This window comes from Dioscorea cayenensis, chromosome 10 (genome assembly GCF_009730915.1).
Source record: "Dioscorea cayenensis subsp. rotundata cultivar TDr96_F1 chromosome 10, TDr96_F1_v2_PseudoChromosome.rev07_lg8_w22 25.fasta, whole genome shotgun sequence".
Taxonomy (NCBI): domain Eukaryota; kingdom Viridiplantae; phylum Streptophyta; class Magnoliopsida; order Dioscoreales; family Dioscoreaceae; genus Dioscorea; species Dioscorea cayenensis.
Window position 1 is genome coordinate 207716 of NC_052480.1, and position 25484 is coordinate 233199.

General features: G+C 37.7%; 3 protein-coding genes across 3 annotated transcripts; 2 read left to right on the forward strand and 1 right to left on the reverse strand.

Annotated features, from left to right (window-relative positions):
* Positions 1-1076: 1076 nt before the first annotated feature.
* Positions 1077-10196, reverse strand: LOC120270520 (phosphatidylinositol-3-phosphatase myotubularin-1-like). The gene is given in 20 exon segments (XM_039277552.1): positions 1077-2002; positions 2153-2432; positions 3122-3186; positions 3309-3368; positions 4401-4628; positions 4761-4845; positions 5468-5637; positions 6211-6324; positions 6426-6482; positions 6484-6526; positions 6851-6913; positions 6992-7055; positions 7211-7284; positions 7407-7696; positions 8269-8318; positions 8948-9014; positions 9259-9330; positions 9432-9506; positions 9827-9901; positions 9999-10196. Coding segments are annotated over 20 exon segments (2496 nt in total). The 5' UTR covers positions 10047-10196; the 3' UTR covers positions 1077-1486.
* Positions 10197-20152: 9956 nt separating this feature from the next.
* On the forward strand, positions 20153-23881 carry LOC120270074 (AT-hook motif nuclear-localized protein 7-like). The gene is made up of 5 exons (XM_039277072.1): positions 20153-20970; positions 21630-21697; positions 21813-21944; positions 22352-22513; positions 23175-23881. Exons 1-5 carry the CDS (start codon positions 20520-20522, stop codon positions 23499-23501), a joined length of 1140 nt encoding a protein of 379 aa, XP_039133006.1. The 5' UTR covers positions 20153-20519; the 3' UTR covers positions 23502-23881.
* Positions 23882-24489: 608 nt separating this feature from the next.
* Positions 24490-25255, forward strand: LOC120270747. Its single transcript, XM_039277818.1, has one exon. The coding sequence runs from the start codon at positions 24621-24623 to the stop codon at positions 25050-25052; it is 432 nt and encodes a 143-aa protein (XP_039133752.1). The 5' UTR covers positions 24490-24620; the 3' UTR covers positions 25053-25255.
* Positions 25256-25484: the final 229 nt, after the last annotated feature.

Below are 25484 nucleotides of genomic sequence, written 5' to 3' on the forward strand. Positions count from 1 at the left end.
TCCTCAATGAAAATTTTGTTTTGGATGATAATAAACAAGACTACATTGAGTGGAAACCTAAAAACAGGGGATGTTTAATGTTAATTTGGCTTTGAATTCTCTGGTACAACCCAGGGAGAAAGTGTGTTGGGCTAAATTGGTGTGGTCAGCTAGTAATGTCCCAAGATAATCTTTTGTGTTACGGTTGGCTCTATAGGGAAATTGCTTACTGAAGACAAGTTATTGCAATGGAGGATTGTTGAGTCAGATGTATGTGTACTCTGTAAATAAGAGGGTGAAAGAATTAAGCATATCTTTTTTAAATGTGTTTTTTCTAAGGCAATGTGGAGCAAGGTTTTGTCGGCAGTCAACCTGAGAAGAAGGATACTACAATGGAAAAGAGAGATCAGCTGGTTCATTCGAAAAGCAATGGGAAAGACATTACTTGCAAAAATGAGAAGAACAGCCTTGATTGCTTGTGTTTACACTTTATGGAGAGCAAGGAATGAGGCAATTTTTCAGAATAAATGTGTTACTAAAGCAACAGTTTTTGAGCAAATAAGGGAGGTTATGATATTCAAGTATCAAGGTCTCCTAACAAAAGAAAAAGAAGCTGGGAATGGGCTTATGAAAAGATGGTTTGTTCGAATGAAATCTCAGGTGATGTGAAGACGAAGGTTGGTAAAAGGGGCGAGGGAAATTATAACTGTTAGTGGAAGGTGATTGGCTGATAAAAAGATTTGTTTTAGTGAAATAATGAAGTGAAGTTCAGTTTGCTGGTTGATAATGGATGGTTTAAAAAGAAGATGAATAGTAATTGGGCAAGTTTGGTGCTGGTCCTGCTGCCAGGTGGAGTTTGGGTGACTGGACTGGTTTATGAACTGGAGGATGTTGAAATAGTTGGAAAGGTGGGATTCCACTGAAGATAATTGATTTGGTTTGGTTGTAATTGAATGTGAAGTTATGTTTGGTGTTGTAAGCCGATTGGATGATCATCCAATTAGTTGAGTTTTAAAATGTTTTGTACTGTTGAGCTTAATAAATATTTTGATTTTGGTTTGAAAAAAAAAAACTGACTGGTTGTACGTACAGTCAAATAAATAAAAGCCAATCAACATCATTATAATGTGTCAAAAAGAATATCTTTTGGAATTACTGCAACTAATTGCTGGGGATTATCCTATCCCCACTGATCTTTTTAATTCTTGAACCTAAGCATGCTTTTCTTTGGGTACAATTCCCAGAAATCAAGCCAACGCCAACATCTCTAGAGTGATGAGAACACTAAAAAGAGCTTATCAACTGGACCAACGAAGATTTGCTGTCATTCCCTCTTTATCAAGAATATTGAATCACCCAAATTTGCAGAAGAGCAATTGCCTTCAGCATTATAAACACACCAAATTGCTCAATGCCCATATTACCAATCTCAAGCTTCTAGAGGAAACACAATTAAGATCAAGCTACACAGCCTACTTGGTGATCAAATATATAATCATGGCACTTCCTACTCTGATCCAAAATAGCCTTCAACAATGGATAATCGATCAAATGCATCAAAATTTGCCTTCAATCCAACAAATTGACTGCCTAGCTGTGCACAGCCACCATCCGGCCACTTACAACCCTCTCTTGTGCCAAATGGGCAAAGAGTCTCACACATCCTACTGCTCCAATTATCAGAAACCATACTATCCTCCACAGCAGAGATGGATACAGAAAAATCATTTTTGTCATCATGCAGCCCTTCAGCATCTGAATCTCTTCGTAAAGAGTATGACAAGCCCCCCTTTATATCTGGTGAACCACTCCCTGTATCCATTAAATTATTCTCATTACTCGAAAAGTGCACTTTACATCCCAGTGACTGTATTGCCCGCCTAATGGCAAGACTCTCCCTATAGGTTCTTCTGGTTGTTGCTATAGCTGATTTGCTGGTATGTTTCTCCTTCTGTAATTCCGCAACTAGACATTCCATGTTTATTTTAAGATTCCTAGCTTTCGTTTCAGCCATCTCCTTTTCCTACAATTAATCAAATATGAGACAAAAAACCAAAACAACCATCAAACTAACATCCCAACATCAAGTGTGATTACCATCAGACAAATGCAATTTTAGCAAGTACACTCTTAATACCAATTATATTAAATTCCAACAAAAGGAAAACAATACCTTATGTGCTTCTGTGTACTTTTCTAATATAATGCGATACTGACATTCAATTTCCCCTACTCCAGCTTCTGAAGGACAAGCCCACCTTAAATGAAATTGTGGCCAAAGTGTCGGAGCTAATGCAGCAGCAGGAGGCAAAAGTGGACAATCATGTGTTGCTTGATTGTAAAAGGGATTGCGGTGGACATGAGAGCTCCCACCAGCCTCACGAATACTTGCCAGATACATCCATATGCACCCACAGGCGTCAAAAATACCAGACTGTTGTCTTTCCTTCTCACTAAAAGAAAAGATACATCGTAGAATATATATTATTCAGAATCATGCCAAAACATAAAATATAAATTTTCTAATTGCATAAAATGATTATTTTCTATACAAAAAGACACTGTTCAAGTCAAACTCCATTATTTAAAGAGTACAATAAGGAATACATATCCATAAGTAGAGTCAATATCAAAAGCTCCATAAGTCAAAAAAATATCACATGTTCAACTAGATTTTTACCTGGCATGGTCAAGACATGGTTTGATATGCTACACAAAGCTAATAAGGGGAAGCATTATTGTATAACCTAAATCAGCATACAGAGTAAGAGGTTTCCTTGCCCCAGAAGCTTAACTTGAGCTCAAAACAAGCAGACAAAATGGTACACCAAGACCCACTGCTAGAGTATAGAGCAGCAAACTGGAGTCAAGCTAAAATTTTGAAGAATAGAACAAGGGACATGGTCATTTCCCTCAGCACTCACTAGTATAACAGAGCTATGAAGGCCTTAATTTGATGCCCCACTTGATGCTTATTTTTCCCAGAAAGTTTTCTTGCAAGCAATCATAATTTTTTTTTATAAGAGTCAATATAAACCTCAACGAGAAATCCAAGCAATAAAAAGCAAGACTTATATGCTTTATGCTTATGCTTAACTAGCACAACAAATTATTCTTGCAACTACCATTAAAAACAAAGTACCTGTTGCAGAAAAAGTTCCCAAAGCGACAAGATAACACGCAATCTAGAAAATCAACCAAGAAAACCTGGATACACATTAAAAAGAATAATGTATTTAGTTGCTAAAATTCATTCATAACATGGCAGCTCATATGCATACAAGTACATATATACACAACAAGCCTCCTAAAATTAGAAAGAAACTCACCGATGAGAACTCAAAAGCACATGGATACACCCGAAGTAGCTGCGCAACGCAATCAATCCACTGCAAAAAGCAAATTTAAATTAGAGTATTTGAACGATGAAAGAGGATAAATTTGGGCTCTCAATGACAAATTAAAAGAACAAATAGCTGAATGTAGTAGCACAGAAACAATTATTTAGTCACTTCTGTCTAGGGCCGTAAAACAGCCAAGCTGGGCTTGGCTCAAGCTTGATTAGGCCTAAATATATGGAGCTCGAGCTTGAACTTAACAAACCGAGACCCAACTGGCAACCAAGGACAGGGAAGACAGAGGAAATAGCCCCCACCCATTGGTGACAAGGCAGAGAAATTAAACCCAGCAACCAGCGAGCCAGGATTAGGACGATGATCGATATATCATTTTCATTAAGAATGTAGAGATTCACAGGGGATTTGTTTAGGATTTTAGGGAAATTTAAATTAAGTCCTTCATAAAAACTAGAGCTAGAATTTAGTTCTTTCTCGTATGGAAGAAAAATTCATATGAGCCCTTATTTAAAATAAAATTTAAACATAACTCCCTTAATAAATTATTAATTAAAACAAGATATGATTATAAATGTTATACAACTGCACCTAACCTATATCTACAAACACACGAAAATACATACATATATGTAAATTGGTAATTGAGCCTTATCAAAGAGCCAAGGTATATTTGAGCTGCACTCATTTAATCAATGAACCTGAAATCTCGGCTCAAATTTCAATTCATTTATATTGAGTGAGCTTGAGCGAGCCAAAACCAAACATAGACGGCTAGGCTTATTTGGTAGCTTTATTTTCATCATAAACTGATGCATTTTCACTAAATGCAGAACAACAAGAATGAATAAAAAAGTTATGACCCAACAGAAGGGCTAATTATGCTTTTGCCTAATAAAGATAAGTCTGAGTTGCTACCCATTTCATAGTTGAAAATTTTAATAAGTGGCAGATAATATTTCAAAAAAATTTCACCCAAAAGAAACATGCAATAGTTTTATCTTCCAAAAGCATGACACCATAAAATCAAAAGTCATCTGAAGACTGAAGTCAAAGGTAGGAGCATACCTGCAAGAATATGGGGGAACAATTGTTTGAAGTCTGTGAATGTAATGAGCTATTGGCAGAGGATTGGGGCCCCAAAGAAGAAGTCCTCATCGGAGGCGTTGAAATATTTCCCACAGAAGACTGCCTGGGTAACTCTAACGGTGTATTATTGTTTCCAGACGTTGTCGGAATCCCCATCCGATCTGAAAATGGATGCCCAAATGCAAGCCAATCTTTTTCAACAAGTGCCTAAAGAAACAGATATCAACAAACCAGATTACAAGACAATGAACAAAAAAAGACTAACACAATGAATGACTCTATAAGAACAGCCTGAGCATCTGCTAGTGAAGAAAATGAGTAGCAATTAATTACAAGCACCTGAAAACCTTTGAAGGTCCGATAGTAAGGATCAAGCAATAAACCCGCAAGCGAAACCAATTGAGTTGTCCTGTCCCACCCATCACTATAGTAAAATAAAAGGTGTTATTCTTTGAAATTTCAAAATCCAAATGACTATACAAACTTCAAGGTCGTGGAATGCAGTTCAAAGCCCATACTATGGTTCCAATGGTTCTGACTTCCTACCATAGTATCTCTGCATCAGAACCTTTTTGCACATTAACCCATGCAAAACTGAAAACACAAAGCTAGTAATTATTAACTCACTAAATCCCCAAACTACGTTTCTGGAATGACTTTTATATGCTATAGAAATTACATTAACAGTAGCATACACAGTGAATTAAAGAAGGAATGAAGGTGATGAAGTGTTTTCACACTAAAAATACACTTACACCAATGACGAAAGCTTCCTAACATCAGGGACATATTTGGAAGAATATGGATTTGGATGACAGTGAACACACACACACACACACAAAAGACGTTTAAAAAATCAGGCCTATACATTCCCAGTGATGTGTCATGTAACATCATATTACAGCAAGGATAATAGACATCAAAACCTTAAACCAAAGCAACAAACTAATTGTAATCATAAAGTACCATAGCAATTAGCAAGAAGCACGGACAATACAAATGATACCCAAATAGTCAAGTAAACAGGAAAGCAAAGAGAGAAAAACCTGCAATGCACCAGAACTGAAGCTGATTCTAGGGCAACACGTGCAGCAATCCAGGCAGAACCAGCCAGGACATTCTGAACATGAATTAACCACCCACTTTCTCCTAGGCTTGAAACAGAAGCTGACATACTGCTCAGGTGGCCACCACTCCATGTCCGTTCACCATTCCTCTGACATAAAGATGAAAGGAAGTCAGACATCAACAGATGTTCCAATCATGAAGTTGATCAGGCAATTACTTACATTTGACACACTAGGCTGAATTATAGTTACAGAATGGTTAGAATACTAATAAAAAAAAGCACTTTATTTGGCAAAAAAAGCAATGAGATTGTTGGGTCCTGATTTAGAAATTAGTCCCTGACATATGATACAAGCATGCTATCAGACCTCCAGATTAATGGTCATTACATGCGTTACCACCATAGACATCAGCAAATCAAACAACTACATCCCCAGGAAGGGCTCCAATGCAAACAATCAATCTGGAGACAACAGAACACAGAAGTATGTGACGGAAATAGTGTACAAGACAAATTTCTACCAATCAAAAGACAAGTAAGCAAAAATATGTCACATGCTATTGGTAACAGCTTATAGGCAATTACCATGTTTAGTTATGAAGGAAGCCACTTCATTGTTGTCATTGATCATACTGTACATTATGGATGGGAGTATTATGCAAAAAATGTTACTAGGAAACAGAACTCTGTTAGAACCTAAAATAAGGGCCCTCAGCTCACCAAGAAAGATGACATTCCATCAGATGAGGTCGTCCCATGAGTGTCCAAGTAGTCTCTTACTCGCGCAAGACTCTCTCTCATGAAGTGTATGTTATCAATCCCGAAAAATACAACCTACAAAAAGTAGGAAAGGTGCCTTACAGAAATAAGAGATGTACACTTAAAAGGAAAAGGAATGTAATATACAGTAGCACCTATCAATAAAAAGGACTGACCTCAGAATGAAAATAATTAGAAGAAGATTCTGAACCACCTCCCATTGCCCCATTTGCTCAAAGCATTCTTCTTGGGCCTTGCATCAGCAATATAGAGCTTCCTGAGACAAATATTTCACGTTACCGATGTATTCTGGAGTTCTCTGGCTAAAGCGATTAGTTATTATATCTTGCTTCCCACACAGACAGATCAAGAGCAAATAAAAATAAAACAGATAATACCCACCAGAGATGTGTGTACATGAGAAACCAAAACCCTCAAGAGGGAAATATAAGCCTAAAACGACAGCATGAAGAACTGAGAATGAACAATAACAACAATTGCTTGGATAGGAAACAAGATGTATCTTTTGCTGAGAAAAAGAAAATAAGGAAAATGGCCTTGCAATGGTATTCCATTAGAATGATATAGAAGCAGTAAATACCTTCTTCCCTTTTCACCAGCAGTTTGAGTGCAAAGAGCAGCAACAAGCTTCTCATCTGCATTGCTGATAAGTATAGATCATTCAACTAATAGGCTTAATAAGGATGGTATCATTCAATTGATGATAAACGGAAATGAGTACCTCCTCACATTCATCATGAGACCAACTAATGGTTGTGATGACCTCGCAAGAACAGCTCCAGTTCCTATATTGAGATCATTTTAATTCAATTGTGTAGCTCCCAAAATATAGATTAAATTTCCACAAAATATGCACAGATGTGTTTTTATCTGCTGATGAAATACTGTAAAGAAGATCATATGAAATGCAGCTCAAGAGGAAAAAAAAAACGGCACAGACCAGGATTACACCATGATATCACAGGAACCCGGGACCTCCCACGGAAAGTAGAAGCCTGAAGTACTTCTTCATCGCTAAGATAAGAAATGAAGAAATTTGATCTCATTATAAAGAGAAACATTAGCATTATCTCTGCTTCAAGGTATTCAACAGCAAAGAGTTGGCATTCCCTATTCAAAATTCCTTAAAATTATACCTGATAGATTTTGGCAGGATCAGGGAAGAAGGATAAGTTGTGCATAGAGTGTAGCTGTTATTTACTGCAGTTACTCTCCACCACTCATTAGAAATATTGAGTGATCTGTCCCCAATCATGCTGCCCGAAGCAAGAACAGAATCTTTCCCAAGTAGTCGAAAGTACTCATTCAATAATCGCAATTTAGGGTTCGCATTACTAAACTTGGAAGGACCACACGTAAATGCATAAAGGTCCCACAATTGTGCCGGCCTTGAATACCTCCACAATGCATCAATTATGGCACGTCTCTGTCAAAGGTAAGTGAATATTAGTACAAAAGAACTTCCTAAACAGTGGAAAAGCAAAACAAATAAATTGAATATATTATTTGCACTTTTCGTTGAAATCCGTAAGAGAAGCATAGGAGAAGGGGGTCCTACAATCCAGACATAAGCAAGCCATATAGCTTGTCAAGCACATAGTAGCTTAGCCATGTCCCAAATGATGATCATGAGCATTTTATGAATTAACATGTCAAGTATCTGGTCAATCATGAAGGCCAAAGAAATTTCGGAAGGGGTGAAACAGAGCATTAGAATCACTCCATAAAGTGCCACAGAAAAGGTTTTCTACCAAACACCAATAACATTTCATGACTCTTGCATACATATTAAAGATGGTTGCATATACACAAAAACAACAATAACAATATGATAGCTTTCTATTGCAACAGAAAAGTCCAACTAAAACTTTAAATTTCACAAAGAACAGATTCCATACACAACATTAGAGAAGATAACAGAAATCTGAGTTGCCAAAACGCATCTTTGACAAGAAACATGAAACTACAGTAAGAATAACAAAGCTCTCTGAGAATAACCTGCTTAGTTCTTGGACGAAATCCAAAGACAATAATTCTCATATCTTTACCTGCAAAAAGGGGAAGGGGAAAACTGATAGTAAATGATTTGATCTTAATGTGGTTTAATGTGGTTTATACGTTAAAACTCATACGCGTCACCATTGTGTGAAGAACTGAATACAGGAACCAAGCAAGAGAAACTACAGAAATTTAGATATGTTAGTAGAGGAATATATTACAATTTATCTCAATATACACATGTTTTTAAAGTGATAAATTCATTATTGAGAATATGTGTGAGGTATAAATTAAAAAAACAATATGTTTAAATTCAAATTATTTCACATATTGAGTTACATGAAGCAAAAGTAAAACTAAGGATTAAGACCGTGAACATCCTCAACCACTAACTTGTTGAAATAAAGTTCAACTATTTAGAATTTAAAATTCACCTGTTCTTATTATATATATACATATACAGAAACAGAAGGGATAGTAAATCTTCAAATAAATCACTGCCTGACAACAAATCAACTAAAGTCGTAGTCAAACAGAGGAAAAAAAAAAAAAAAGATTTCAAACTAGCAAGTCAAACAACCAAAAGACAATGTACAATAACTTGAAAATATGGCAAGTATGAGCATCTAAGTCTAATGCAAAGCAAAGTTTATAAGACGTAATCTTTCTAGAAACATACCAATAACCTGAAGAAGTCTTTGCGATGACATTTTATCAGATTGGCGTGGAGCAGAAGTTTTTGATACCTGCACATTTAGTATGGTTTAAAAAAGAAAAAAAAAACATCAAACAAAAGATTCATATACAAGGCATGCTTAAAGTGCCAAGTTGGTTGGTAGTTGGCTAAAAGTTCATGTATGTCTAAACTATTTAGCAAGTAGAATTTTCACGCTAAGCAGGGCCAATATAACAAATTTAAAAAATATTGCACATCTGTCAGAGTAGCAAATACAAAACTGAATAAATGAATATAAAAACAAAAACACTTACTTGTTTACTGAACTTCTCAATAGTTGTTAGTGGTATGGTCCCAAGGTTAATTATGTCCCGAGATGCCTCACTCTATAAACCAAACAGTAGTTTGAAAATGAGAAAAAGGTATGAACATCATAAGATGCTTTTCTGAATGAAAGAGTAGATGCAGTAGAAAGAATACAGCTTACCACAAAAAGAAGGCGAAAATTTGTCACAGATAGTGTCCCAGCCTCATCTGTATTTACTAAAACAACACCATGACCCTAGCAGTTTTGGGAAAGAAAACATCTAAATAAATATTAATTTCATTTTGACAACCAAAATGTTTTTGTGTCTATAAAATGAAATTTTCCAATTGCATTGATTCTTCCCTCGAATGATCGGTGCATATTTTTAGACCTCTCACGGTTTCAAACAACACTTAACGTGAAATTTCAACGAGAATCACAGGGATTCTTTACTATTATAAATAGCCGAGAGCAAAGCATTACTGTAGGTCCTCAATGTACTAGAACGCAATGAAACAGATAAAAATCTTAGCGATAAATCAATAATCCAAAAGAAGAGGGTGCTGACAGCATACCTGGACGATGACCTCCTCTGCTTCAAGGAGGAATTCCGACATGCCAAGTGAGGAAGAAGATGACCTGGACAACGGCTGAGACCCAAAAGCAATACACATAAGAAGTAAGAGCGAAAGAAGGAAGATGAAGGGAAGAAAGCCCTAGAAAACGATCAAGATCGAGAGAGACAACCTCGATGTTCGTCCATTCAAGAGCGTCCCAGCTCCCGGCACCCTCCATCGTCTCTCTAATAAGTCTGCAATCGCAACAATATTCCTAAAATTGAGAGTTAAATTTAATATGTAATGATGTTAGATGTTAAAAAATTGCCGATGGATGAGGAGAACGGTAGCGGGGAGGAGGGAGAATCGAGAGGACATTGGGTGGCGGCAACGGGCCACAGCACTCACCTCCATTACCTTCAATATAAACAATGGACTCATCCGTAGACCGTCCTTCAGGTTCAGCCCACCCACAAAAATTACTTATCAAGCCCAGGCAAAATGACAATAGAGATTCACAGCTCACGGCCCACGGCCCAAAAACCGAAATAATTAATTTTGCATTTTTTTTTGGTATTTTAAATTTTGTTAGAATAATAATAATAATAAATTATTCAATGTCATCCACGCATGTGCCATGATCCCTCAAACCCTATCGTGTTATTTAATTTTTAAATTTAAGAAAACCAAAGAGAGCTCTCTTTCTGACTTGCACCTGGTGGTGTTGGCGACGAGGATTCAAAAAGTTGTGTCGATAGTTCATCCACAAACTTGCCTAAAAGGTAGGATTTTGGAGTTTTATGCAAATTTAGATAGTGTTTAGTTAGATGTAGTTGAAAATACAGTAGATTTTCAATTATAGTGTAGTTGTAAATTCTGAAGTTGAAAATACAGGTGAGTCAAATTTGGTGTTTGGTTGACTGTAATTAAAAATGCTGGATTTCAAAATTTTGTGTTTGTTATGAAGGATTTGTAAATCTGAATTTTGAAAACATGTGTTTGGTTGAATGTATTTGCAGGATATAAACACCCTTGCTAAGGGTACTCCATATTGGGTCATTATTAAATTTAATTAATTATAAATACACAATTAATTGTTATTAATAGTAACCAAAATAATTATGCATATAATTACTTAATTTAATATAAAATTATGTTTTCATTACAAATTATTGTTATTTTTTATAATTATAAAAAATATATTACACTATTTATAATTTTTTATATTAATAAAAATATAATAGTAACCATTTATTATTAAGAAAAAATAATATTATGATTTTATTTTCATTTTTATTTATGTATATTTTTATTTATGTATATTCTTAGAATCAACACTTGAGGTTCTAGGGCTTGTTCCCAATTTGTTGTTTGAAGGGATTTTTATTTCTCTTTTGATATGTGCATTTAAGTATACTCTTAGGATCTTTGACTATAATGTTTTTACGGATTTAACCATGTCTCAAGGATGAGGTTTTTGCATGATATAGTTGATTGATAGGTTTCAGATTTTTGTTTTTGAAAATAGTAGAAAACCCCTCTTTAATTTTAGATGTCTTAGAGATAGAATTTGGAGAAAAGTAAAATAATAAAGTTGTAGAATATGACATTAGCTAAGTACCTGCAAAATTTCACATTTTATACATATGTAGTTTATGAGATATAACCCTATTAAAATAGCTATCTCAGATGGAATTCCTAGGCAGAACCTGGAGATTGATGCGTATTTTTTAAGGTCTTAGAGATTGATTTAGGTAAGATGCCAAATAGGAAAGTTGTTTTTATTGAATTATCTTATTGTCAGTAAAATATCATTGCTTATGGGGTTATAGGTTGAGAGATATGCATGTTTAAAAAGAATATATCTGAATTATAAGTTTATAGCAATAGCTGGAGATTTAAATGAATGCTATAGATTGAGTAGTACTCTAAACAATGTGAATTTTGGATATGTCATACTCTCAAGTGTCTACTCTTCTTAAAATCTTGAATTTTGTAACTTGGGAAAGTATAAACAAAGTTATGCTAGATTCAATTCTCTTATTATTGTTAAAGATAGGCTTGCTTGGACCACAAATATCAGCATGGACTAGCTGAAGAATTTGTGAAGCTCTGCATGCACTCTTCCTTGGAAAAAAAAATCTCGTTGTTGCTATCCCACCAAACAATCTTTGCACAACTTCAAAGGAGACTTTATTGATGGCAAACCATCTACCATTTTTCTGTTGAAAGAGTCTGCAAGCCTTTGTGACTCAAGTGTCCATATCTACAATGCCAAAGTCTGTATTTCATCCTCAGTAATTGCGCTAAAGCAAACTGATGGCAAAAGGAAGAAAAGTGGCACGCAGTATGAACATTCGGTTTGACCGCATCGCTGTCTCCATCATCAGACCTTTCTCAGGATGAAATACCTTACGTTTATCTTATTAAAATATAATAGTCAGGCCTTTTTCTTGCAGTTATCCAATACTCAAGAGATTATTTTTAAGTTTTGGCACAAAAAAAGGCCCCTGTAATGATCTACACAATTCCATTCACCTTCATTCTAAATGTTTCCATTCTCTACAACAGTAAGCCTGGAATTATTGCCAAGCTTTACTGAGTCTTTGTATTTTTCATCAAAATATGAAAAATACTCTTCCTAATTCCCACACATGTGGTTGCTAGTAATAACAATTGAAAAGGAAGAAGAAAGAATCAATTGTCTTTGTTTTTCTATATCATTATATACAAATCATATCTATACAAGGTAAACCCAATAAATCAGTGAAGGAGATTTACAATGACAAGATTGAAATCCCAAACTATTAGGTGACAGATTCTTCCTTGATTTTTGGCAAGATTATCTCTTTTTGTCAGTTACAACTGGATACAAGAAACCATGAATCTTCATTAGTACCTTTATCAATAACCATATGTGCAATCAACAACATCTCTTCATATGTTTCTGTATAAGTAGCCTCTTTCTCCTTGCTTGAACATTCCCATTGAAAATATCCAAGTTTATGACAGTTATAGCACTCCACCATAGCTTTGTTGAAACTTCCTCTACCTCTACCACGTCCTCTGCCTCTACCAAATCCTCATCCTCTTCCTCCATAAGAAATCTTCAAATCATGCTCTTTTTAATCATTTGAACTCATGCACTGTTCATGCACAAGCAAACTACTTTGCAATTCATCAATAGTCAAAGTGCTTGTATCTTTGGACTCCTCGATAGAACAAACGATGTAATCAAACTTGGAAGCCATAGATCTCAGAATCTTTTCAACAACAACAACATCTCCCTTATTTTCTCCATTAATTTTCATCTTGTTAGCTATGGTAAGTGCCGAGCAAAGTACTCGTTCATAGTCTCAGTTGTTTTCATGTGCAGTGTTTCAAACTCCTTCCGTAATGCTTGGAGGTAAGCATGTTTAACTTGTGTGGTTCCCTGATATTTTTGCTTCATAGAATCCCATATATCATTTGATGTATCTTTTGTAAGGATTGTCTCCAGAACTGAGCGATCTAATGCCTAAAACAAATAGTTCTTAGTTTTCAAGTCTTTTAACTTTTGATCTCCATAGTGCGTCTTGTTAAAAATATAAAAGATCCACAAGAGAAATCAAGAGAGCAATAAGACAATCACAAACACGCAAGATGATACCATCCTATCCTAATACAAATTACAGGATTACTAAATCATAATCCTAACTAGATACAAATTACCTTGTCTCCTACCGCGGGGGTGTTGCCCCCACACCCCCAACCTATCAAACCGATGCTCCCCCAATAGGACAGATATTGTCGCTCCACTCCACTCCACTCCGTTCCTGCATTTGCTCATTTACTTGTATAAATGAGCCATACACAATACTTCTTCTTTGTATCCTTGAGAACCACCCCTGTTGCCACCATAGGTATACCATTCTCCACCAAGTTCCAATACTCCTTTCAACACAAGAAGTTTTCCATGAGCATTGCCCAATAATCATAAAGCCCATCAAATTTAGGAATTGTCGGTTGTACGAACAAGTTGATTGTCGCCATGAACTACAATGACATGAAGACTACTGCTTCTATTTTCTTCAAACAAAACTCGCTGCCACCCTCTCTAATACCAAATGTAAAGAACTAAAGAGTTTTATGAAAAAAGAAATTAGGAAGAATGTAATCTAACATCTATTATGACGCAGCATAGTGGCTAAAGATGTTAGGATTTAAAATTTAAATATTCAAAGTAGTTTTTGTTTAGTATTTTGTAATTATCTTAAATTTATCAGTTAGTTTATTATCCAGCAATTTGTAACTATTTTAGTTTTATTTACTATTGTGTCCTTAGTTTAGATCTATAAATATTGTTTTAGGGTTTTGTGGAAGGAGATCGATGAATTGGAAATTAATTTTCTTGTTACACTTTTTTGAGTGTAAGTTCTTGGATTAGAACTGCTTATTCGCTGCGTCAGGTGGTGTCAGAGCGAGGATGTCAACTGGTGACGACGGTGATGGTCTTTGTGACGGTGATCAGGAGGCTAGAGCCCCTCTGGGGGACGAAGCGTTGTAACGATTAGAGCTACTTTTGGAGCAACGGATGGATCTCAGATTCCGATGTTTTAATGAGCGCTTTGAATAAATTGTAGATCATCTGGATGCTTTACAAATGGATGTACACTGGAGACGGAATGATAATCAAAGGCCAGGGGTGGAGTTGGCTCATGGTGTTCCTATTGACAGACGTTGTCCTATCCCAATTCATAGACAATATGTCTATGATGAAGATTCAGAGGAAGAAGATGATTTTGAACCAAATTGGTTCAAACGTCATCAACCATATGAAGACCAGAGAGTGAGAAATAATTATGGCCGTGTTGAAAGAGATGGTGGAGATTTCTAGTTAAGGGTGGATATCCCGTCTTTCAATGGAAGCTTGACCATTGAAGAATTTTTGGATTGGATTACAGAGTTTGACATATTCTTTGACTATATGGAGACCCCTCCAAAGAAACGGGTTCAATTGGTAGCATGTCGTTTGAAAGAGAGAGCATCTACATGGTGGGAACGGATTCAATCTAGGAGAGAAAGAGAAGGTAAAGGTCTGTACGAATTTGGTACAGGATGAAGTATTTATTGAAGAGAGAGTTTCTACCCCCCAGATTTTGAGCAGATCCTGTTTCAGTAGTACTAATGTATTCAACAGGGCAATCGATTTGTCCATGAATACACTGCAGAAATTATGAGACTGGTTGAGAGAAACAACCTCCTTGAGTCAAAAGTGCAGCGGGTTGCGAGGTATTTGGAGGGTTTGAGGCCAACACTCAGAGACAGAATCGGTGTACAAGTTATCCGAACCTTATCTGAGGTGAAGAATATGGCCCTAAAGGCAGAGTTAATGCAACAAGAGTGGAGTTGGAGGAACTGTGAAGATTATAAAGCCATAGAGTCCACATAAGAGATTAAAGATCGTAGCAATAAGAACAACAATCAATATAGATGAAACAAAGCAGTAGAGACAGTAGATAAAGAAGGGAAGGATAAAGACGCAAGAAGAACAGAAAACCCATATGTCAAACCTACTGTAGGGAAGTGTTTCAATTGTAATCATTTGGGATACAAGTCAAACGAATGTCCCATGAGGAAGATTATAAACATTGTTGAGATGAATGAAGAGATTATTTGTGAGCCTGATGGTGATAATGAAGAAGAATATGAAGTAGAAGAAAGGCAAGTTTATCTTTTAAGGCAGATAATATCAACTCCCGAAAGCCATCAGTTGATTAAAAATAAGGTGTTCAATACTATTATTGATGATGGAAATTGTGAAAAGATAATTAGGGAAGCTTTTAAAACTGAGGGAAAAAATGAAAAAAGTTGATTTGAAAAGTGTTGATGAAAGAAAGAAGACCAACAAGACCAACGAGAAAGATTTCTTGGAGCATCTCAAAGAATCTAAGCTAAGGATGTGGTTATTTTCAAAGAGGAAGAGAAAGAAAGCTACTAAATGGGAAGATTTCAAGAATAAGAAATTTAAATTTTGGAATGGTGATGGTTTGCTGAAACATTCAATTACAAGCTTAGTTGCTAGATTAAAACTCAAGGTCGAGTTTCTCGCGAGTGGGGGTGAATGACGCAGCATAGTGGCTAAAGATTTTAGTATTTAAAATTTAAATATTCAAAGTAGTTTTATTTAGTATTTTGTAATTATCTTATATTTATTAGTTAGTTTATTATCTAGCAATTTGTAACTATTTTAGTTTTATTTACTATTTTGTCCTTAGTTTAGATCTATAAATATTGTTTTAGGGTTTTGTGTAAGGGGATCGATAAATTGGAAATTAATTTTCTTGTTTACAATTATTTGAGTGTGAGTTCTTGGATTAGAATTGCTTATCCGAGGCATCATATTAGCAACAACTATGGCCATATAAAAGCCTTACAAACCAATTGAACAGAAAGTTAAGGAACCACGTCTAACAAACATCTAACAAAAACTAATTCAATCAACATAAACCATAATAGGGATTTTTTTACTAAATCCTAACAATAATAGGGATTTATTGACTAAATTCTAACACATAGTTTCTCTGCCTTCCAAGTACATCACCCAAATTGATTGCTTTACGGGTCACAGGGCAATGTATTGTAAACTCATTCCCTTTTTTTTCCCATCACCAAATTTCAATGTCTTTGTTAAAGTTTGCATCCTTGGTCTTTGCGTTGTTTCCCCATGAGAGAAGGTGATGATACATAGTTGAAGCTCTTATTTTCTTTGAGAGCCCTAACAACTTCAACCCAATCTCATCTGCACATTTTAATCTATAGACTAAAGAAAGAAGATTCAAGATACATGTTTTATTCCAGTTCAAGTAACCAAATAACCCAAGGCAAAAAATAAAAAAAATAAAAAGATAAGAGAGGTTTGAAGGGAGAGAAGAGGAGGGGAAAGAGGCAAATGGTGTATGAGAGAGCCTTAAGGAATCTTTGATTCTGTATGTAATCTTATTCACTTTAATTATCACCTGACAGCTTTATACATATATTTATAGTTTTCGTTTCCTTCTTTATCTGCTTATGTCTGAGGAAGTGGGAAATGGTGAAGTGTTTTTTAATGACCGCCTTTACTCTTGGTCATGTTTATTTTTACGAGAACTCTCTGTAGGGAATCAAATTGAAAACGAACTACTTTAGATTAAATTATTGTTATCATGCAAACTATGATGCTTCTACTACCAAGGTGTCATTGGAAAACTCAAACTCAGCTATTATTTTTAGCCGGCGAGAAAATACTTGGCTGGCTGCTCAAAATGGAAAATGAGACTTTTGGTTTCTTGAAACACTATTGCTCTCCTATTATATTTGAAGTTGGTTGGAGTTGGAGCGCTCTTTTATCTTCTTTTTTTCTTTATCTTTTTTGTGTGTGTGTGTTTTTGTATTATTTATAACTCCCACCACCATAAGACCAAACGCCCCCACATGATCATACGATGTGAATCCACCTTTTTTGAGTTTTGTTTGATATTTATTGGTTTCACAACTTTCTCATGAACGTGAATGAGGGCAATAAGAAATTACAAGAAAAAAAAAAAAAAAATAGCCAGGGAGATCGAGTGAAGAAGAATTTAAAAAAAACATAAAAATGGAAATGAATCTCAACTTGCTACTTAATTTTGGAGTCATGCTTGATGTTGTACAATATATGCTGTTTTTTTACTGCATGGTTGATAAATGATAATCAAGTACTTGGCTCAACTAGGGTGTTTTGACAAGTAAAAAAGAAATACAGCGCACATTAACAGAGTGTAATGACTAATGAAAGCTTTATTTCGATTGTACCTAGTGGTTTGAAAGCGTATGACAGGCGAACAAGCTGCAACAATGAATCTACGTAGTTGATCCTTTGTCATCTCACTTGTAGTGCTAGCTCAATCACTTGTGGTTTTGGACCACCCAGATCTAGATGCCTCAAACACTGATGTGGATCAGTTCTGTAGGTAGTCAAGGTTCAAACTTGTTGGACCATGATCACGACGATGTTCAGCAACGCATGCATACAACAGCTATCCTGGTCTCCCATAACTTGGGCGATCAACTAGAACCTCCCAAATGAATGAATGAATGAATGATTGACTGACTAACTGATGGAATGATTTACTGTCACGAAATGCAATGTGTCACTTTACTTTAGTTCTGGATTAACTGATATAATTTGATACATCCCGTTGTTTGATCCATCATTCCTCGGGAAATGCATATATTGATAGATTGATTAAGTATCATCTGATGATGTGTTGGCAGATGAAGTGAGGACCCCTAACAAGAGTATATGCATTCTTTCGTGTGCCAAGGAATTGCGAGTTTGGAAAGCCACTTCCACTCTTCCAGGCTTCCAGCTTTCCAGTCCACTTGGGCTACCGCTAATGTGATTGGGGATTTTTAGTAGCATGACTGACTGCCTGCTTTGCTTTGATTGTCAAAATTGGGTCAACCAGGCCACACTCAAACACCTTTCAACCACTTTGCCTTGTTGGCTTTTGCTTTTGTAGGGCCAAAGCATTTTTTTTGGGCATGTTTGGATAGGCCAAAATTATGGCATAATCCGTACAATATGCCATAATTTAACATTTTTTGAGAAGTATGTCATATTGGTTGTTTGTGTAATTATTTCAGAGTATAAAATTATGGCATAATATAGGTATTATGACATAAAAAAAATATTCCACTCAATATTTTTTCATTGTAAAAAGTCTCTCTTTCTTTTTTTATCCAAGCCACCAGCCACCAATCCACTGGTGGTCTAGCCGGCCTCCAGCAACCAGGCACCGGTCTCTGGTGACACGGCGGCGGTCCACCAGGGGTCCTGCCACCGATCGACCTTTCTCCAGTGACACGGCGACGGCCCACCGGTGGTTCGATCGTCCATTGGTCCACCGACGATCAGCCACCAGTCTACTAATGGTCCGGGCATCTGCTCGGTTGCCCTCCGGTGACACGCCGACGGTCTAGTGGTGGTCCAATCAATCTCTGTAATTTTTTTTATTTTATTAACCAAACATTTATTCTGTAAGAATAAAATATACTATAATTTTTATAATAATCACTTGTACTTTTTACATAATAAAATTATACTCATATTTTTTTATTTTATAGCCAAAAAGACCCTTAGTATACTGGGATAAACCACGACACTCTTTTGAAACACTTTCGAACAAAACCTTCAGCTTTTCCCATCCCTCCAACAAAATACATTTACTAGATAATAAAGTTATAAACTATATATATATATATATCTTAGTTCAAGCAAAGGAGTACGTTTTGGGAACGGTCCATGCTAATATTAAAATCACAAAATGCATTTCTTTATTTTTTCCTTGCTTTTCACAGCACAGCGCCCTAGGGACAGTTTGACTGGATCATAATAATATATCTCAAGCTCTAAATTCTCCCGTTCCTATTTACCTTGACGCCGTCCGGATGAGAGGCTTTCACCTTCCCCTGTATGGCTACATCTGTATGTGCGCCTGCCTGAATGCTAGGGACTATATAGATATATATACACACTGACAGCCGAAAGTTGCCTCTTCAGTTATATGACACTTACCCCTGTATTTGTGTTTATTCCTAGAAATGAGAAATATTTCATGTCCATAAAACCAATCCTCAATGAGAGTTCGAGGCAACATCATTGCTGGGGTCCTGAGAGTCCAGACCTAGGGAAAAACGGAAAGAAGAAGGAGAAGAAGAATAATGAGGGTGAATGAAGATGCGGTGTGAGTGAGGGAGGCTTGGAATTTTGTAGCGATTTGCGACACTAGAAAGATATAAATAAAAATGATAAAAAGGAAGAGGGTTCTGCTTCTGCGAGCCTGAGGGAGGCACAGAGGCCTGACAAAGGAGGGCATGGGGGGCATAGACTGCATTTAATAAATGGTTACTTCATTCTTCGTAAATCGTAATAGGACCTCCCTCGCTCGGCCTCATTTACTTTTAAAGGGGTGAGTGAGTGACTAGTGAGTATCTTTTGGCAAATGCCAGTTGCCATCCACCCATATCCCCATTATTAATTTCACTGCATCTTAGCAGATTGCCGGAAATCTCCTCCCTTTAAGCCCCTCCACAGTCACTCTCAAAAGAGTCACACAGGCTATTACTGGATATAAATTATATATATATATATATATTTTTTTATCTCTTTTGGGTTTTTGTTCACTCTGTGTGTGTGTGTGTCCTTTAATTCCCAAGAACACCCTCAATCTGTCCTTTGCCAACTCATGAGTGCCAAGGCAAAAAAGTCGGGGGCAAGGAAGTCATTTGCTTTAGAATATATAAATAGCTAAGATTGGTGGGGGTAGGGAGGTGTTGGGGGAGAACCGAGAAAGAGCAGCCCCGTTCTTCTGCTGCTGCTGCTGCTGTTGCTGTTGCTGTTGCTGTTGCTGCTTTGTAATGCTCTCCCGGAGTCGCTAGGACAAGGCCCTCCTGCGAGCGGTTTAGGAGAAAACCCAACCTTACTTTTTCCACATTTCGACAGCTCAAAAGACTTCCTTTGTCTCTCTTTCTCTCGCTTCTCCCGTCGCCAGACAAGTCATCTCCAAGCCTACGGGCTACGGGCCTACACCTACGCTGCTTTCTCTGTGTCTGTGTGTGTGTGCGCGCGTGTGTCTGTCTCGGTTCGTCTCCTCTTCACCTGGCTGACAGTAAGAAACCTGAGAGAGAACAGCTCTGTTTGAATGCTGGCATGGAAGGAAGAGACATCTTTGTGCAATCGGGCCGCACTGAAACTGGCCCTGGCGGCGGTGTCCAAGGGGAAGCTGTGAAGGACTCGCTGTCAACATCGCCATCTCCAAGCCCATCTCCGACTCCGTCGCCACCAGATGCGCCGGTTATGGGCAGTGTTGTTGGTAGGATGGCGGTGGGATCGGGAGGTTTGGGTTCACAGGGTCCAGGCATGGGGATGGAAATCGGGATGGGAATGGGGACGATGGAATGCGGCGTCGGCGTCGTTGGTGAAGAGGATCTCTCGAGGAAGAAACGAGGAAGACCCAGGAAGTACGGTCCAGAAGGCATGTCTCTGGCTCTGTCTCCCAACTGGTCCTCTTCACCGCTGTCCCCTGGTTCAGATTTTGCTGCCAAACGGAGTAGAGGGCGGCCACCGGGCTCTGGTAAACGCCAGCTCCTCGCGGCTCTTGGTCAGTACCGCAACCACATCATCTATATATATCCGGTCTCCTCCATTCCATTTTTATTCGTTTTATAGCTCTTTATTGTTGTTGTTGTAGTTATTATTATTATTATTATTATTATTATTTAGTTAAGTCTCTTCTGCATTGGAGTTGCCCGAAGGTAACTAGTCTGTGAAAAAAGGCTTTTTCTTTTGATCACACAACGGCTTACAGGAGTTTTTAGTTGCAAACGATGCGTCTGGTGTTTTTGGTCATCACCTGCTGCTGTGGCTGCAGGAGCAGCTCGCGCACGCTAATTTCGTGTTTTTCCCTCATCCAGTCACTGACAAGATATACTAACGCCACTGTTTGGACAGTGAGAAAATTATTAATTAAAAACCTTTCTCTTTTTAGCGCGTCAATATTTTTACTAGTTGGAACTAAACAGGCATTTGAGGGGGAGGTTCGTAGTCGTAGGTACAAATTCCCTTGGAGTTTTTACTGCTCTTTTACAGTAGCCTGAGAATGGGCATCTAGGACTTGCTACCACTTTCTAGTCAGGCCAAGAAGCCTATTCATGAGAAGTTGCAAAATAATACAATCTAATGCTCTGCTCCGTTTTGTTAATAGCGTACAGAATAGATTGCCTGATCTCACGCCATGCGTTGCATCTTTTATTTGTGTAGGGGAATGGTTTGCGTACTCTGCTGGTGGCAATTTTACCCCCCATATTGTTACCATTGCTGCGGGAGAGGTAATTTATTTTTACCTCAAATTCATTACAGGCTAACAGTACAAGAAGCGCATCTGTCAGTCTCAGTGTCTGATAATAGCATAGCTGTTCGTCTCCTCTTTTGTCCATTTCTCAGGATGTTGCAGCCAGGATCTTTTCCTTCTCCCAAAAGGGTCCCAGGGCCATATGCATTCTCTCAGCTAATGGTGCCATTTCCAATGTTACTCTACGCCAACCAGGTTCTTCTGGTGGTACCTTAACATACGAGGTTCGCACGCACCAAAACAGTACCTGTACCATGTTTTTTTCATATATCATCTTCATTTGGTTACTTGAACATGATGGAAACTTGATTTTGAAACTAATCAGTGCCTAAATACTTAGAAAGAATGTATCTTGGAACACACTTTTAGCTTTCTTGAAACAGAGTTTATGAACCAATTTATGCGCCAAGCTAGTTAGTGCGCACTGAACCTACCTGTCCCATCTGAGCTCAACTATTCCTCTGTGGTACTGAGATTAGTAAGTTTGGTTGAACCAGCGGAACTCGGAATTCAAGTAACAAATCACAAGTCTATCATTTTTCTTTTTTTTATCCTCTGCATGATTTGCATAGTCACATTTTCATATTTATGTTCGTGGATTACTGACTACCTCAACATGAATGTGTTGCAGGGTCGCTTTGAGATATTATCATTGTCAGGATCCTTTGCAATCACTGATAATAGTGGTGTTCGTAGTAGAACTGGAGGACTAAGTGTCTCCTTGGCCGGCCCGGATGGTCGTGTTGTTGGTGGTGGGGTTGCTGGACAGTTGTTGGCTGCTAGTCCTATTCAAGTACGTGTGCCTCAGTTTATATTTTCGCTATTATATCTGTGAGGGAGAGTGGCATTACTTTCCTTTACTAATCAGATGTCAAAATTTCTAGACCACTTCAGTGCAAGTGGCTAGCACATATTTCTTATACATGCACTACACACTCTTGGATGTGCAGATAGACCTGAATATTACTTCCTAAAAAGTGGTTATTAGAAGTTTAGAACTGGCCAGCAAAACCGTCTATACATTAGTCACATTTATACCTTTTGATGACCCGTCATGGGTTGCTGTAGGTGTATTTTAAATTAACAAGAGCATCAAGAATCTAATGGTAGGCCATCTTTTGATAACTAGTTTGCGTGACGACCTAGCCAATTGCACTGCATACTTGTGTAGTTTTTACTGAGTTCCTTGCAAATGCATTAGTTCAGTGAAACAGTATTACATCAAATTAATTTCAGTGCTAGTCTATGTCAATGTGGTATTTTAGTTCAGGGTGAGAGGCTTGCCATAGGATAAGAGTCCTGATAAGCCTTATGGATGAGGAGAATGCGGACTCTATGTTGCACTATTTTTTAACTAATAAATCATGGTTTTGTTTGTTGATTAACATAATTGCATCGCCTTGTGGAATGGGTAAACTGTAAATGATGTAAGACTGTTGATTTGTGTCTCCCAGGTTGTGGTTGGAAGCTTCATGCCAAACACCTTAAAAGAACATAAAAAGAAACCCAACCCCGAGCCTTCAGCATTCTCCCCAGTCCCCACTAGCGCTGGTGTTTTAACCACCGCAAGGCCTATTTCTCAAGCAAATCCTGATGAAGAGTGCGAGACTCCGACTTCAACATTGCCAAGTCAAGACCGTGGCAGTGAGGTGGACAACAACATGAGCAGCACTCCGAACCTGAATTCCAGTTCTTTTCAGCCGGTTAGTTGGCATGAGCTTCAGCTGTCATCAGAGCAGAAGCCTTCTCCAGATATTAACATTAGCTTGCCCGGAGAGTAGCAGGGGTGGGCATGCGACAAGCGGTGTTGAACCTAACACTGTTAGGTTATCTAACTGATCGAGCTGATTACTCTAGTAGGTGTTAGGCTAGGAGTAGTTGCACGCAAAGACGGACTGGGTAGGACTTACATGATAGGTGATCGAGCAGTTGGATGCTGAATTCATTTCCCTATTAATGATATTTACTTTTATGGAGGATGATCTTTCAAGTTTATGACCGTTGTTTAATTGTTTGTTTATGTTCGTCATTGGCTAAGAGGGATCAGTGTTGTGTCCCCTGATCTCCTTGTTTGGATGGTGGCTGGGCGCTACATATATATGCACTTGATAGAACCCGTGAAATACTGTTTATGATGAAAATCTACTTGATGTTGTTAACATACCAATCCTTTCCTGAGCATGTATTGTCATTCTGGTTGTTTAATTTCTATTGGTAGAAATTATCATTTGGTTTTAATTCTCATGATAACTGCCCGTCACATCAACATCATCATACATGCCATTGGAAAAGCGCATGATTGAACAAATTTTTTATATCCATTTTATATATCTCATAAATCCTCATGTTCTTGGTTTTTTCTTGATGCGCTTTCTTAACTGATATGACCTTTGATATTGTTCGAAGGATGTATACAAATGAAGGTATTTGGCAACATAATGTCTACATATATTACTGTTCGCTTCTAAAGAGGCATGTACGCTTCTCCAAGCTTCCGAACAGTGCAACTATAATAGAACAAATACTAATAATAGAACAGTAGTAATAAGTAATAACAAATAATAATAATAATAATAATAAAGTATATAAAGAAAATCAAAAGGAAAGGGATTTGTCTGGAAGAGAGGAGAACTGAGAAGAAGATGATGACGATGATGTTACATGTCCGTGAGTCAGTAAGAAGCAACTCAGCAAGTGATATGTATATCTGTCAATCTATGAGACACGTGGAAGCGGAGAGATATAGAAGAGGATGTTTCCACAGACTTCGAGTCCTTTCCCTCACCCTCACGTAGATAAATTGAACTCCCATGGACGCCATACACAGCGGCAAGTGGTGGCGTTTCTGTGCGACTTATTTACTGTTTGGTGTGATCAAAGAAACTAGTTGAAAATTTTGGATGGAGACGGAGAGGGTGAGCATAAGGGCTGTAAGCGGTGACGAAGAGGGCAGTAAGCGGGTGGACAAGGTGGAGGTGACGGTAGGGGTCCAGCTTAAGCCGGACACCATCCGCTACATCGAGAAGAAGTTGCACGACAAGGGTATCCAGCGCATGGAGCGTCATCCCGTGGATGGACTCCCTCTAGTTCACGGCCCCCCTAAATCTGGTCACGGTGGCAAGTTTACTTGGGAGGGTCCTTCTCCTGAGGTGGAGGCTGAGCTAGATCCAGTGCCACCCGCGATCAATCCCAAGGATCCCAACTACGAAGAAGAAGAAGAAGAAGAAGGGCCAGATGGGCTCCTCATCGGACAAGTGGAGGTGGCCAAGGCGGCAGAGGCAAGGGAAGGCATCTCTAGGATCGAGATACGACTTACTCCCCTACAGTCTTAAACAAATTAACTGCGCTTCTTTTGTTTAGACTTTAGTGTGTTCCAGCGCGTTTGTTTCGACGAGCGTACTGTATCTGTATGTCTTTTTAATTAACTGCGTCGTGTCCTTAAAAAAAATTACTCAGTGTGTTTAGCGTCAATCAATAAATCCGGTTCCACAAACACTGACTGACTGAGAAATGTTTTCTCTATCACAGGTTTTTATCCAATACATGAGCACTGATAGTAATTTATCCCTATTGTAACCCTGCCGTCGAGATACTCATTAAAAGAGAGAAGCAGTTAGACACCATTGATGGTATTGGTTTTGGATTTGTGTTTCCGAAAGAGATTCATGATATGCGTGTGCGCTTTTGATGTTGACCCATTCGGATGCCGAATCGGACTTGTGTTGAGTCTTATTCATTCTGATTGGCAATAATAAATGTTTTTT